Source organism: Chelonoidis abingdonii, chromosome 4 (assembly GCF_003597395.2).
Source record: "Chelonoidis abingdonii isolate Lonesome George chromosome 4, CheloAbing_2.0, whole genome shotgun sequence".
NCBI lineage: Eukaryota > Metazoa > Chordata > Testudines > Testudinidae > Chelonoidis > Chelonoidis abingdonii.
The window spans coordinates 143,662,235-143,677,726 of record NC_133772.1 but is presented as its reverse complement, the minus strand read 5'-3'; the positions used below and the strand labels follow the sequence as shown (position 1 = coordinate 143,677,726).

At 47.9% G+C, this 15,492-nt stretch overlaps 1 protein-coding gene across 2 annotated transcripts in view; it reads left to right on the top strand.

Annotated features, from left to right (window-relative positions):
• The window catches only part of MDGA2 (MAM domain containing glycosylphosphatidylinositol anchor 2), a 691,110-nt gene that overhangs the window by 379,635 nt on the left and 295,983 nt on the right, over positions 1 to 15,492 (top strand). For both annotated transcript variants that reach the window (XM_075065736.1, XM_075065735.1), the window contains exon 6: positions 6,092 to 6,361. In XM_075065736.1, the coding sequence (XP_074921837.1) occupies positions 6,092 to 6,361 (270 nt within the window). The remainder of the gene's footprint in view (positions 1 to 6,091; positions 6,362 to 15,492) is intronic.

Here is a 15,492-nt window from a genome sequence, read left to right as displayed (position 1 = left end):
ACAAGTCCATCTCTCTCTCTTGAAGTGGACAAGCAGAGCGCAGACCAGAGGCAGGCACTCCCCGCTTTTCGCCCTGACACATGAAGAGTGCTCACTCCCATGACGAGAACCCCTCTCCCATTCTTAGCCGTGTGTGTCCAGCTGTGCATGGATTGCTGCTGTCTGGACTGACTAAGTGAGAGGAGCAGGTTGTGCTCCATGGGTGCATGAAAAGCCTCATGCTGCTAGCAGTGCTGCAGGAATAGCAGGAGATGGGCAGGTCTGGAAGGTGGGGAAGGTAATTCCACATTCCACTTAGCACTGTTGCTAACCAGCCAGAACCTGGCAGCTCTGCGGTGGGGTTATATCCAACATACTGTATAATAGACCAAATTATGCCCTCCATTTCTCCACCGTAGAGCTAGCGTAACTCCATTCGGTTGCAGGTGCTGAGTCCCCATTGCGTTACCATACAGTGCTGGGTAGTGTTGGAGTCCGACAGACACGGAGAGCACTGGAGTGGCCTGTTGATGTCATTGTTGGTTTGCATTCATCCCCCCATTTACATCACAGAGCAGAATTTGACCTGGGGGTGCTCCAGGATGGTCTCAATGAAGGCTAGACCTTAAAACACGACCTCCGAGTTTCTTGGCTGTCTTGACTGTGAAGCAGGCCTTTGAAGTTAGTCATTGAACAAGCTTCTGGAGTTGAATGGAATACACTCTAGCTGAGTCTGCCGTATAGTGTGAGCAGAAACCAATCATCGTATTCAAATCAGGATTTCCATGTGCGTATTATTTTGAATGCTGGGATGAAAGGTTCGTATCCCAGCATTTTTATCTCATCAGCCACTCTCTGTGCCTCTCTGTTTGAAGCATAGCCAGGGGTCTCCTTTCATCTAAGGGATGATGAGGCCATTATGGTAACAGCAGCAGTTGTGTGGGTTGACGTTGTCAAAGCTTTCATCTTGTGTTCTAGTCATGAAGCATCAGCTGCGGTGCTGCTGTTCCCGGTCTGCGCCTGATGTTTAGGGAGAGTAGGGCAGAGTAAGTTCTTTGCACGGGTTGTTCTGCAGCTAATGTTAGCGTTGGCTCGTAAAGGAGAATGGCGGTGGTCAAGCCACACCAATATTGATTGACACCCAACCAGTGCACTTCCAGCTCCAAGGATGAATTCTAGCTTGGTGCTGCACGGAGGTACCTGCCTGAAAAGCTGTGCCCAGCATTGTGGATTGGGAGGTTCCCACTCCGATTCTCGCTTCTGCCCCCAAAACATAAGACTAGCAGTGACGGGAGTGGGAAGAGGTACGGAGTCAGGGCTTGTGATTCTCATATATGTACATGGATGTCTCCTGACACAGCAGGACCCCAATGCATGGCACTCAATGGACGTCCCATCTGGCTAGTAACCCCCTTTGTTCCTCATCTCCTGCTCTCTCCTGGACCTGCATGCAGGTCCCACTCCCCAGCCTTACTCTTCCCCACCCAGCATGCATCTCTGCATTCTCACCTCCCTCTGCTGCCAGCTGTCCATCCCCTGCCCGCTCAACCATGTTTTTTTCCATTCTGTTATCTACTCCCTCCCTCCCTGCGCTTGTCTCCAGTGTCTCTTCTTCCCGTAGGCATCACCATTCCCTCCTTCAACAGGCCCTCCATCTCCATGACACTCTCCACCCTTGGATAAACTCCAGTAACCTCCCTTAGCTTTAGTCAGCCCTCGATAATTTGGGAAAGTTGGGATCAACTGAAAGCGTTGGGCAACCTGAACTCAGAAGGCTGCAGAAAGGAGCCATCCAGAGACTCCACCTGGTTGGAGCGGCAGCAGCCAAAGCAGGGTATGGTGCAATAGGAGGGAAAAGGGAAAATGGGGTAAAGCTGGGGCCACCCCTCCGCTTCCCCTGGGTCCAGAACCATGCAGGAGAGACTCCCTGACTCTGGTGACACTAGGACCTAAGCAATGCAAAACTTCCCCAGCAACCATGTGGGTTTCAGGGAAGAGCTGGACAGAAATTAACCTGGTAGGGTCAGGAGACGCCAGAACAGGAACCTTCTGACCATGAGACATTCCAGTCCAAAGTGTAGAATGTTCTCTGACTCCTTTGATCTTTGCTCCAACCCTCATGGTGTCACCCCTCAGCTTTACTCCACACCTGCTCCTTAGCCATCTCCCCTCCCTTACCCACCTCCTCCCCTGGCCTGGCCTCTTATTCAGAGACTCGTAGATTCCAAAGGCAGAAGAGATCACTGTAGTCATCGTGTCTGATCTGCGGGGTAACACAGGCCAGAGAACTGCCACAAATACTTCCAGGAGCGGATTCTCTGAGAATGAAATAACATCCAATCTTGATTTAAAAATTGGCTGTGATGGAGAATCCAGCACAACCCTTCATAAATGGTTTCCATGGCTAATTGCCCTCACGGTTAAACATTTGCACCTTACTTGCAGTCTGAATTTATCTAGTTTCTACTCCCAGCTATTGGCTTGTCTTAGACCCTTCTCCGATAGACTGAAGAGCCCATTATTAAATACTTGTTCCCCATGATAGCTAGTTCTAGCCTGTAATTATGTCTGCGTGTCTGTCAGGGACGTCGTGGATTCCGTGACTTTCTGTGACTTCTGCAGCAGCTGGTGTCGCTGGAACCGGGGCCACCTAAGGAGCTTTGCAGACTCGGGGCCAGCTGCACTGGCCACTACTGGGGCAATCTTGGGCCACTGCGCTCCCTCACCCAGCAGCAGCAGTAATTTGGTTGTGGGAAGGGGCTCAGGGCTGGGGCGGGGTGTGGGGTGTGGGGCAGCGCGTACTTCGGCGGGGCTCCCCAGAAGCAGCTGGCATGTCTCTGCAGTCCTCACCTGCAGGCATCGCCCCCGCATCTCTCATTGGCCAGGGTTCTCCATAGGAGCTGCAGGGACATGCTGACCACTGCTGGGGAGCTGCATGGAGCCGTGTAGGGAGCCTGCCAACCTCCCCCCTGCAGCAGCAGCAGGAGTTCTGGGCCTCATGCTGTCGCCCGCCTCCCTTCCCCCAATGGCCCCCTGGGTTGCCCCCCCGGCAGCACTCGCAACCCCCCCGGCCCAAGTTTTAGTTAGGGTGAATAGTACAAGTCATGGACAGGTCATGGGCCATGAATTTTTGTTTACAGCCCATGACCTGTCCATGACTTTTAATAAAAATACTGTAACTGAAATGTAGCCTTAACTGTAATCAAGGTCCCCCTTCTCCCCTCATTCCTCCCTTTCTAGCTGATCCTTCCAAAATAACCCGCCAACCCCCCACAAATTGTAGAATTAAACCCACATTTCCCATCATCACATTCTTCATGCTGCTTGTGTGTCCTACCCCTTCCTCTCCCCATGTCTGGTCTGTATAGACAATGTTGTCTCATTGTTTCTTGCACTTTCCCCTCTGACTATATTCATTTTTGTCACTCGGCTTAGATTGGAAGCTCTTTGGGAGAGGTACCGTCTTTGTAGTGCCTGGCACAGTGGGGTCTATGTCTGGGGTTGGAGATGCTGCTGCTTGTGCTGCCTGTGATACTGCCCTGGAAGGATTCGATTTTAATAGGGAAAATGTCGGTAAACATCGATGTCACCGTACACATGCAAACCAACAATAATATTTCCTTTTCTGAGCATCTCACTACAGGAACTCCTCACTTAAAGTCGTCCTGCTTAACGTTGTTACATTGCTGATCACTTAGGGAGCAGACTCATTTAAAGTCATGCAATGCTCCACTCTTACGTTGTTTGGCTGCCTGCTTTCTCCACAGCTGGCAGCCTCCCTACAGCCCACTCCCCGCAGCGCCTCCCTCCCGCCGGCAGGCTCTGCTGATCAGCACCTTCCCCCTCGTCCCCCCAACCTCCTGCCCATGGCAGTCAGCTGGCTTGCAGCATTTGAAGGGGGAGGAGCGAAGACTCAGCATGCAGGCTCCCCCTCCCTCCCCTGCATCCTGAACACGCCAAGCCAGCTGATTGCCCGGACAGAAGGGAGTGGGGAGGAGCGAGGATTCAGAGTGCCTCCCCCCTCTCTCCCTTTCTCAACAATCAGCTGGCTCTGCCTTTAGAAGGAAGGAGAGGGAGAGGAGAGGAGTTAGGACTCAGTGAGCGAAGTAAAGGAGGAGGGGGGGGAGAAGATGTGGGTCAAAGGTGGGGGCTTGGGGGAAGGAGCGGGGTCCTTCACTCGCTCCGGGGTCCCCGGAAGGCTCTCACGGGGCCCAGGCCCCAGAGCTTCTCCAGTTCCTGATCTTTGGCAGCAATTCGGTAGAGGCAAAGTAAGGAAAATGTTGCTTAAGAACTTAGAGTTTGATTTAAGGATATTGGCTTTGTAGATTTTGACATGTGATGTTGACAGTTTGTGCTTTAATGGGGATAAAACTTCCTATTTTTTGAATCTCAACATCGGTTGCCCTTCAATAATTATTGTCTGAGCCTCCCAGGAGTTCCTACAATTGTGAAAATGTAAATTGACAAAAAGAGAAAAAATATGAAAACGCATAATGTTGCACAGTGAAAATTTAAATTGAAAAAAAAAAGCTTAAAAATCAATTGATATCTGTCAAAATTATTTAAAAAAAATCAAATTCTGCCAAGCCCAATTATGATGTCCCTTTAATATTTATGTGGTTAATGTGTCCAGATCAGAATAAAAAGCCCTCTTCTTTCGTAGATAGTAGCTTGTGATTCCGAGGATCTGAGCAAGATGTTTCTTTCCAAGCATTTTGCACAGGATTCCTTCTGTGTGGTGCCATTGTTTGATGGAATTACCCTTCATAGCCCAATAAGAGGGATTTAGAAATCAGTGTGGCACTTCTGTGGGTGAGACTGCGCCCGTTGGCACAGCCCTGAACAGGCACAGCTGCATTGCCCCAGAGCAGATCGGGGGTGAACTGTGACTGCTCTGCTCCAGGAGCAGGGGAATCTGCTTCTACTCGGTACTGCTGGAGTGGGTGAGCACATGACATCACGCGTGTGCCTGCTCCTTGCACCGGCCTCTCCCTACCCACCTGTGCTAGAAGGAGGTCAATGGCCCTGCTGTCCTCCATGTGCTGTGAGCTGCTGGTCGTGTAGCCGTTCAGGAGAGTAAGGGGGTGCCGTCTGCCCCTTTGCTCCCCTGTGCAGATGCATCAACTGACGACGGTCTTGCGCAGCATGAGACGTCTTGTTGTTTGTTAAATAACTGCCATCCCGGATTCAGACATGGAGGGCTCGGGGTTTCAGCGGGTGTCTTGTAGAGGAAAGGTGCTGTTCGCTGGCAGGATTTGGAGAATGGAGAAGGCTGTGCTTTCTGTGCTGAATAACAGGAATGCTATTAATAAATTCCCCTCAGAGCTTACCTCCACTAAAAAGCAAGGCTGAGCCAGCTACGTCACTGAGGGGTGTGAAACGATCGCCCCCTGTAACAGACAGTTAAGTCAGCCTAGGTTCCAGCATAGACAGTGCTAAGAATTCTTCTGTCAACCTAGCTACCGCCTCCCGGGGAGGTGGACTCACTCCAGTGATGGAAGGATCCCTGTGCCGCTGTAGTGTTTCTAGACACAGGCTCCGTATTTAAGATCCAGTGCTCTGTGCATCTCTCTCTCAAATTAATCCTTGCAAAAGAAACCCTAGACAATGGGCTGCCTGTAAGTAGGTCTGTCTCGACCCCTGCCCTCCACAACGACTCTACCCAAAGGGGTATGATGATGGGTTTGCAGCATTCCCAAATCTGCACCTAAGTGGGCAGTAAGTTCCAAAATTGAGGACCCCTATCAGGGTATGTCTGCTCTGCAATCACGGGTGTAGGTGCGCCTGAGCTGGCTCCCACCTAGCTAGCTTGAATAACAATAGTTCTGAAGCCCCTTGTGCACATACCAGGGTTCCAGGTGGGCTTGTACAGCCCATGCTGGTGCAGCTTCCTGGCTGTTGCTATTCAAGCTGGTTAGATCAAAGGATGTGTCTACCTGTGCTGCAGTCACACTTCTGACAGCTATGTAGACATGCTCTCAGAGATTACCCAGCCAGCAGCCCCTCTCCTTTATATATAGCTGCTCTGCTGATCTCAGCTGGTCTGGTGTGTCAGATACAGAAATAACACTGTCAGCCTCCGAACAACATGTCTCTTAAAAATCTTTTCCAGCGTCTCCGTCAATTAAGCTTCTGGTGGACGACCCCATAGTGGTGAACCCTGGTGAGGCCATCACCTTGGTCTGTGTGACGACAGGAGGCGAGCCAGCACCCACGCTTACCTGGGTGAGATCCATTGGAGCCCTGCCTGAAAAAACTGTGCTGAACGGCGGGACCTTGACAATACCGGCCATCACTTCGGATGACGCCGGCACGTACAGTTGCATCGCCAATAATAATGTGGGCAACCCTGCAAAAAAATCCACCAACATCATTGTCAGAGGTAGGCTGGGCTTGGATGCTCCTTTGAGAGCTGTCTCTCCTTCGTTCCTTTCTGGCAGGGTGGCTGCCTGTAAATTTGTGTTTAACTGTGCCAAACATGGCGTTGGCCAATTATAACAACATACGGAATAAATCAGTACTGGATCACTGCCATTTCAACAGGGCTTTAGGCACCATAGCATGGGGGTCTCTATAGTCCAGCCCTGAGGGCCTGCCAAGGGATAGCAGCTGGTGCCCCATTTTTCTGCCCCCTTGGAAAGGGAGGACAAGCAGCTAGGGGCCTCCAGTCCTGTTGGATGCTGTCTGTGGGCAGGTTGGCTGGACCTTCTGCATTTTTCTCCAGCCACGCTGGGGTGGTGTTGGCAGGAGTCCCCACGAGAGTAGTTCTTGGAATTAACTCCCCACTGAGCTCCATGGGGCAGTCACCCGCGAGCCTGTTGCTTCAGGCTTTCTGCAAATGTCACCAGGGTCACATGTTCATTCTTTTCTTCATGCTCACGAGGGTGGGAAGCTTACTACATTGGGGGTTTACCTGAAAGCTGATATTCTGATGTGATCACGTCTGCAAATGCTGGGGCTTGTTGTATTGGAATAAATGGGCTAATGGTGTTTATATAACTTAGTTACTGACTAATATTAAACAGCGTCACACAAGGTTTGGGGTTTGGTCTATAGAAACTTTAGCTTGCTTAGTACTCTGGTAAACACACTGTTTGCTTTTGTAGCTGAGCAGTTTTTCTCCCTACAATCTCTTTCATTAAGGGCACACCACAGGAGTGAGAGGCAAAATAGCTCATCCGCTCGTAATTTTGTTATTACTTAGGTTTAGTTTTTGACACACCAGTTTTCATTAACTGATTTTTAATTTGCCACTTTTTTGGATTGCTAGGCACAATTTTACCACAGTTTTTGTGTTATTTTAGCAGCTCTTTTTGTTTGGATGAATTTAGATTGAGGGGTTATAACATTTTTCATTAATATTTGATGTTATAGGTTACTATGACGTTTTATGAATTGACGCTTACTTTTTGAAAGCAGCTCAGAAGCCTGTGGCACCTTACAGACTAACAGAAGTATTGGAGCATGAGCTTTCGTGGGTGAATACCCACTTCGTCTGATGCATCGGTATTCTCCCACGAAAGCACATGCTCCAATATGTCTGTTAGTCTATAAGGTGCCCCAGGACTCTTTGTTGCTTTTACAGATCCAGACTAACACGGCTACCCCTCTGATACTTACTTTTTAAAGGTGGCCTTACAATTAGGGTAAATTTGTAGCCCAGGTTATTACAACAGACCTGAGTCTATGGTACCTATAATTTAATCCAGATAAGGGGACAATGAAGAATATGTGCCCAATAGTTACTCCTAGGAGAAAACTAAATCTTCATAGTCGTGTTGGCTTGCAGTGTGAGCCTGGGCTAACCACAGAGATATGGCTGATTAGTTTGAAGGAAGATTCCTATTGACTGGTAGGTGGATTAATCTACCTGAACCAAATAGTTCAGCTGAAGCTAATTTTCTATAATCTAAGCTGCCAATGGTACTGAAACATAAACTCCCCCACAGTGGGTGCTTTTAGTAATAACTTGTGATTCATCATACTCGGGAGAAACTGCTGTGTAAGGAGCAATGGAGTGATTATTTCAAGAAAGCGTGGCTTCTGTTTGCTCCTTAGTGCCCGACATGTTATGCTTTCCAACAGGCCGATGAAGTAGTATATTTTGTTAGGGAGGTCCGGGAGAGAGAATAGCACCAGTCATCTGTAGGAGTTTATCAGTCTATTGCAATGGTGTTATTTGTAGAATAGTTCCATTGAAATCTTTTGACATTCGGCTTAAAGCTTTTATTGTTGGGAAGCAAAAATGCTGTGTTGTTTCCAGAATCCAGCATCCATGTTTATTCGCTGTGATTTACAACTGTAATAAGATGGGGCAATGAGGATGTGCCTGGAACGCATGTTTGGAATAAGCAAAAGGGAAGGAAAAACTTTTCATGAAAAGAAATCTTGGTATTTTCATTGACCCAAAAAGCAGCACTAGCGGCTCAAGAGCAAGAGGCCCTAGCTCCCCACAGAAACAAATGTCATGAGTCATAAGATGATAATCCTCTGCTTGTACATTTTCATTTATGGGAAAATATCATTAAAAATGTATCTGGGTTTTCCTTTTCTAAAAAGCCGCCTGGCCCAGTCCATTCCTAACTCAGTCAGGAAGTGGGAAGAAATCACCAGCACCCCAGCAAACGAGAGATAAGGCACAGCCTCTCTCAAGGCACACAGATGAAGGGTTGCACTCGTAGCTGCAAGCCATACCCATCCACAGGGGCTATATAGGCACAGCAACCTGGTGGGAGTTCCCAGGGACATTGAGCACTAGAGGAGCGTATCTGCTGCTACACCAGCAGAAGGGTGCAGCTATGGCCACCTTTCCTTGGAATGGACCAACTTCTGCTGCTGCTTGTAGCCTTTCCAACTTTAACCTAGGTGGTTGATCAAGTCCATTCACTGTATGGCTGCCCGAGAGGTGGGGAGAATGCAAGAGGACCTGGGTGAGGGAAGCAGTGGCCAAATGACTAGATCAACTTGGTCTGTGTGTGTATGTGGGGGGGATGCTAAGGATTTAATTAGCCTGTTAACTGCAAGAGTGGAAAAGGAGTTCAGTAAGGAAGTGCAAGGGGAGGAGGAGAGAGAGAGGTCGGCAGGGCCAGTGTAAAGGGGGAATCTCTGCATGGAGAGATGTCTGTCTTCTCTTAAGATTGTAAGACCCAGTGAACAGAATTGTTGCACGGGACAGTAGGGGGGTGGTGGTTGATAAAACATGCAGAGTACACACTGGTGGTTACAAACTGGCGGTGTCAGAGCCATAAGTGAGAGGACAGGAGTGGAGGTCTGCACCCTGTCACAAGTAGGGGCTTATCCAGGCATTGCCTTATCCGTGCTCATGGATAACCGAATGGTGAGGGGCTGATGCAGAGGTCTGGCTGTCTGGATAATGGAGGAGACCATGCAATGGCTCGTAGAACAGGAGGAGATGCAGAAGACTCTGCAGGCCTCCCAACAGTCCCACCACCTGGAGAAACAGTCCTTTATTCGAGAGCAAGCTCGCGTACAGCAGCAGCTACTCCGAGGTACAGTGAGTCCTGCAGTGGGGAATGGCAGTTGGGCACAGGCAGTAGGGCCTCTGGGACATGGGCTCTGCAGATGACCCAACTCATTCTTGGTCACTGTTGAAAGAGTAGCTGTGGGTGAAGGCTGAGAGAAGGGAACCTTGGCCCTACAGCTTGCATCCTACTTGACAGGGGAAGCTCAGGCAGCCTACGTGGCTCTAAGTGATGAGCGAGCACTGGACTATGATGTGGTTAAGGCAGCCTTCCTAGAGCGGGGGTAGGAGCTTATCCAATGAAAAGTAACCACAAAAGTTTTGGGATGCTAGATGGCTTGGGGTGTTATGGCTCTGGGTGTTTGCCCAGAAACTGATGAACTGGACCACTCGCTGGTTGAGGCCAGACCCTCTCATTGGGTGAGATCATGGATGCAGTAATTTTAGAACAGTTCCTTCAGGAGAACACTCAGGTACTGATTCTGTCCAGGTGAGTTTCATCCTTTAATAAGTCCTCATTACTCCCTATCTCTCACAATGGTAGAACCCAGCTCAATGGCCCTTTTGGACTCCATAGGTTTTCCGCCAAGGATCCCACTCGGGAGCTGCATCAGTGGTATCTGCAACGTTTGTTCCACCATGACCAGAGACTGAGCCATTACCTCCGTCATCAACGCCATTGGCCACGGCACCGACATTAGCACTGACCGCCGCGCCGCCCTTAACAATGCCTTTGGCACCGGAGGTGTCAGTGGCTCAGACTGCTTCAGATGATAAATTTGTGGGGGATGTTTGAAAGCATGAAGTGGGGTTTCAGGAAAGATTTCTTTTAGGTTCAGGTCCTCATTGAGTATGGGTTGTAGTTGTTTGATGATAGCCCATATGGGTTCCAGTGGGGGGTAGTAGGCGGCAACTAGGAGTCTGCGGTCAGAGGGGATTTTATTTCTGTGTTGAAGCAGGTTCTTTTGGGGTATTTGGGTGGCCCATTCCATGATGCAAGCTACTTCTCTGGTGAAGAGTTCTTGTTTGGTGAAGATAGTTTTAAGTGTGCTAAGGTGTACATATCAGATATTCTCCTCGGAGCATATTCTGTGTTATCAGAGTGCCTGGCTGTAGATAACAGGTTTCTTGGTGTGTTTGGGGTTGTTCCTGGATCTGTAAACATCGGTGTGGGGATCCATGGGTTTCTTGTATATAGTTGTCTGTAGGGTTCCATTGTTGAAGACGATTATGGTGTCCAGGAAGTTGATGTTCTAAAGGGAGTTTAATGGATGTGTCACTAGGAGCTCTACTCACTGCTGGAGTGTCTCCTTTTGGCTGTGGCTGAGGATTAGCTATGCTAGTCTAACACCTCTTTCTGCAGGGATCTCTCTCAGGCCCCAATGGCTCTCTCTTTGTGGCTCAGCCCTCTGGCCAGGTCACTGTATTTTTCCTCTTCCCGAGGCAGATTTGTGTAACAAAAAGTCTCTCTGTCCTGACCATCCCAGGAAGTCTTCAAATTCACTGGCCCCCACTGGTGCCACATCCCCAGTGGCTGATAAGGGAACCTGGCCCCTTCTCTGGGTTTCAGCCTAGGGACCCTACGACCATCAGCTAAAGCCTACACTGTCCCACATCTTGCTCCTGTTTCCCTGGACTGCTTCATACACTACCTGTATTAGGTTCGTTTTCTACCCTCCTCTGGGTACGCCCTTCCCTCTGGGCCAAGCTTCCTGCTCTCCATAGCCTCAGGGAGCATGACTTTTGGCCTTCCTATAGCCCCTTTCTGCCCTCAGCTACCTGGCTTTGTACCAGCCGGGCCTTTTTCTGTCCAGGTGAGCTTCATCCTTTAATAAGTCCTCATTACTCCTTGGCTTCTCCTTCAGGTGCAGTTCAGGTGGTTTATTGGCCCTCCTAGCCACCTTAACCCTTTTAGGGGCTGGTGTCGGGTGAACACCCCATCATGGGATTGGTGGTGGTGGTGGTTGAAAATGTGGTTGAAATTTGAGGGAGTTATTTTCATCCTCTGGACAGGTTAATTAATCGTTAATGTCTCACAGATATATCACTGGTTTCATAATTCATTTGTCCAGAAATTGTTCAAGGTGGCCCATGAAGAGCTTGGACTACTGGGGAGCCATCCTAGTACCCATGGCTGTTCCCATAGTTTGGACAAAGTGTTTGTTCTTGAGTGAAATATTGTTATGGGTGAGAGTGAAATGGATGAGTTTGATGATACGTTTGGGGTAGATGTTGGAGTGTTGTCCACACAGCAGAGGAAACTAGGAAAGAAAGTGGCTGTGAAATCCTTAACAATATCACATCTGCAACAATCTCTCCAACGCCAAGAGGACAGCTATACAGTCCTCAAAATCCAACCACTAGATAGTGTTCAAACTAGCAGACAAAGGGGGGATCATTGTAGTCCTCAGTATATTAACAAGGCCAATGGACAGCTTTCCCACTCCATATACTAAAAAGAACTCAGAGAAGGCCCCACACCACAATTTATCCAGGAAATTTAAGCATATAATCAATTCCTTCCCCAAACAACTCCCAAGAGAAACTCTACAATCTCTCTCATGAACCCACTGCTGAGACCTTCTACATGCTTCCTGAAATACACAAACAAGGGAACCCAGTCATATCTGGCCCTGGCACCCTTCCTGAAGGAATATCGGGACTCCTACAAACTATCCTCAAATCACTCACCACACAAAGAACCAGCTACAGCAACACTGCATACTATATAATTTTACCAGTTTATTACCCACACATTTTCACTTTCGGGCTCTTTTGTCTGTATAAAAGTTGAATGAATTGTCCCTCTCCATGCCGTTATTAATTTGTTTACTCTCTTTACATCTGTGCGTGCAATGGAATTTTGCATTTCTGTTGAGAAGAGAATAGGCCAATGTGTCAATTACAGCTTTAATCACATTTAATCAGAATTTTCTTGGTGTGAGAATCATACAATTCATTTTGAAGGCCCTCTCGCTTAGTGGGATTTTTTTTCGTCCCTATAAAGTTAATTGTTACACCTGTACCACAAAAATAATATATTTGCTTCTTAGGGCTTGTCTTCACTACAGCTGCTGGTCTATTTAAACTACGCAATTTGAGTTGTGTTAATAGCATAACTCAAGTCGACATAGGTTAGATCTACTTACCACAAGGTCCACACTACACTCTCCTTGAGGTGGAGTACAGAAATTGATGGCAGAGTGCTCTCCCGTCAATTGAGCATGTCTTCACTAGACCCGCTAAATTGATGCCGCTGCCTCGAATGCGGCAGCGCCGATTTAGCTCTGCAGTGAACACAAGCCCTTAGTGTGTGTGTTCATAACTCCTTTTGAATCAATGGACATTATACTGGGAATCCTCACATACAGAACCTGCCACAGGAGTTGTTATGAAAATTTTACAATAAAGTACCATTCCTAAAAGATAGTATTTTCCTAGTCAATAGTCAAGCCTTAAGCTGACAAAGTCAGCTCCCTTTGTTTCTCTACTGCCAGGTTTTCATGTTAATGCCATTCTCTTGTAGCAGTCAGATAATGTTAACAAAAATTTTGCTGAGACGATAAAGAGAAATTGTTTTGAGCACTGCAGTGTTGTTCCTTAAGAGGCACAGATACCATGTAATATCTTTCATTCCCTCCTTTTTGCTCTGAACAAGAGCACACTAGAGACAAATAAATGACTTGTTGAATTGTGTTTTTACTGTTGGAGCAGCTCCTCTATAACAAATCTGAGTGCTGTTTACCTGGCAAGATCACCACTTATTGAGAAAGCTGGCGAAATACAGACATTTCTCCGAATACCGTTAATAACTCATTCCAATCTGCCCAATATCCCAGAATATGTCATTCTTTCCAGAGAATATTCTAATGGGTTCTGGGTCAAAAAAATAATTCGGGTTTCATCAGAAGTGGCCAAAACCCAGTTCTAATTATGTAAGGTTTCTTTCCAAGTATCTTTTACAGATTAATTAATGAGCTTTTGAAATGGTCCTCAGGCTACATTTGCAGAGTTGAATTAGGATGCTGGTGGATGTTCTCAACGGTATTATTTGCCACTTCCTGCTCTCATAATCCCTGTGACTGAAGACCATTGATTATTGAAATTAACCACCTATATTACATTTCTAGATTAAACCCTGAAAAAGTGCATGGAGCTTAAGGATCTTTGGACTCCTTCCAATTACAGTCAGGAAATTCCTGGAACGACAGAACTTAGCCACTTTTCTCACAGAAGTAGACCTGTGGACTATCCTTGGATCACCTGATGATTACCTGTTCTGTTCATTACCTCTGAAGCAACTGGCACTGGCCACTGTCTGAAGACAGGATACTGGGCTGGATGGACCTTTGGTCTGACCCAGTCTGGCCATTATTATGTTATCCTTAGTGCAGTACACACAGGCGAATGCCTTTTAACCCATAGAATTCTTGGGATGAGCATAGGCCAGAAAGGCGAAGGAGATGTCAACTGAGCCCTGATCTCTCTGCTCCCCTACCCCCAGATATGCCCCTTCGTCCCCTCCTTTGTCATTATCCTGTCTGCTGTCCTAGTCCTCTAGTTCCCAGATCGAGGGAAGTGATTATTCCCCTCTATTCTGCACTGGTGAGGCCACACCTTGAGCATTGCTCCAGTTTTAGTTCCCCCACTACAGAAGGGATGTGAACAAATTGGAGAGAGTCCAGAGGAGGCCAACAAAAATGATTAGGGAGGTGGACCACGTGACTTATGAGGAGAGGCTGAGAAAACTGGGGTTATTTAGTCTGCAGAAGAGAAGAGTGAGGAGGGATTTGGTAGCAGCCTTCAACTACCTGAAAGGGGGTTCCAAAGAGGATGGATCTGGACTGTTCTCAGTGGTAGCAGATGACAGAATAAGGAGTAAGGGTCTCAAGTTGCAGTGGGGGAGGTTTAGGTTGGATATTAGGAAAGACTGTTTCACTAGGAGGGTGGTGAAGCACTGGAATGGGTTACCTAGGGAGGTGATGGAATCTCCTTCCTTAGAAGTTTTTAAGTCCCTGCTTGACAAAGCCCTGCCTGGGATGAGTTAGTTGGGGATTGGTCCTGCTATGAGTAGGGGGTTGGACTAGATGACCTCCTGAGGTCTCTGCCAACCCTGATATTCTATGATTCCCCATGAAGTGCACCAGAGAAGTTCCACCTATTCTTCAGCCTTCTCCTCTCAGCTGCTTTCCGCCTCACTGCGCAGAGCTAGTGTGGTTTTCAGTCTAACTCCACCCTGCTCTGATCTCATTTGCCCTCTTAATGTGTACGGCTGCCTTTCTCCAGGATGACACAATGCTCAGGAACTGGCAACAAGTGCTAGTGGGATACAGCACAAGAATTGGCCAGGAGAGGACGAGGGGAACCTTCCTTTTCCTACGTGGGACACGGCTGATCAGGACTGCTTCACCCTAAAGCCCTAACCTGGCCCCACCTCCCAGAATCATTCAGTTTGCCAAGCATGGCACTTCCTGCCTTCTCCATACCTCTAGGTAACTGAATAGTCTTTAAGGTGTAAATCACCTACAGTTTAGTGCTCTGAGTTATCAAGAGTCCTATAGTTGCTGAGGTGTTATTAGCTTGTGTCCTCTGGAGCTCTGTGCACTTTGACCTGGATCTGCTGTGCCCCTGCTAAACAGGACTCTTTGGTTTTCACTTCAGGCTAGATGTGAAGTTTTCTGCAGGGCCGCACTGTCTGAGCTGAGACTTAACCTGGTTACACCACACCTGTGTCACTGTCAACACCAACGCTTGCATGCGTGTGCACACGTATGTGAGATGCATGCCAGATATAACAGACCCCTATCACATGTTGGTATATTGCTTCCAGTCCTTTATCCTCCTTTGTCTGTATTGGCTTTTATGTCGGCTTTAAATTGGGGCACAAATCTTACTTACGGATTTGTCTCCAAAGTGCTGTAAAAATAAAACATAAAAAACATAGGAAGATGTGTGTGAGTGGGGAAGAAGGGGGAATTCAGTTCCCAGCTCTGCCACGGTCTTTCTGTGTGTGAACCTGAGCAAGTCACATA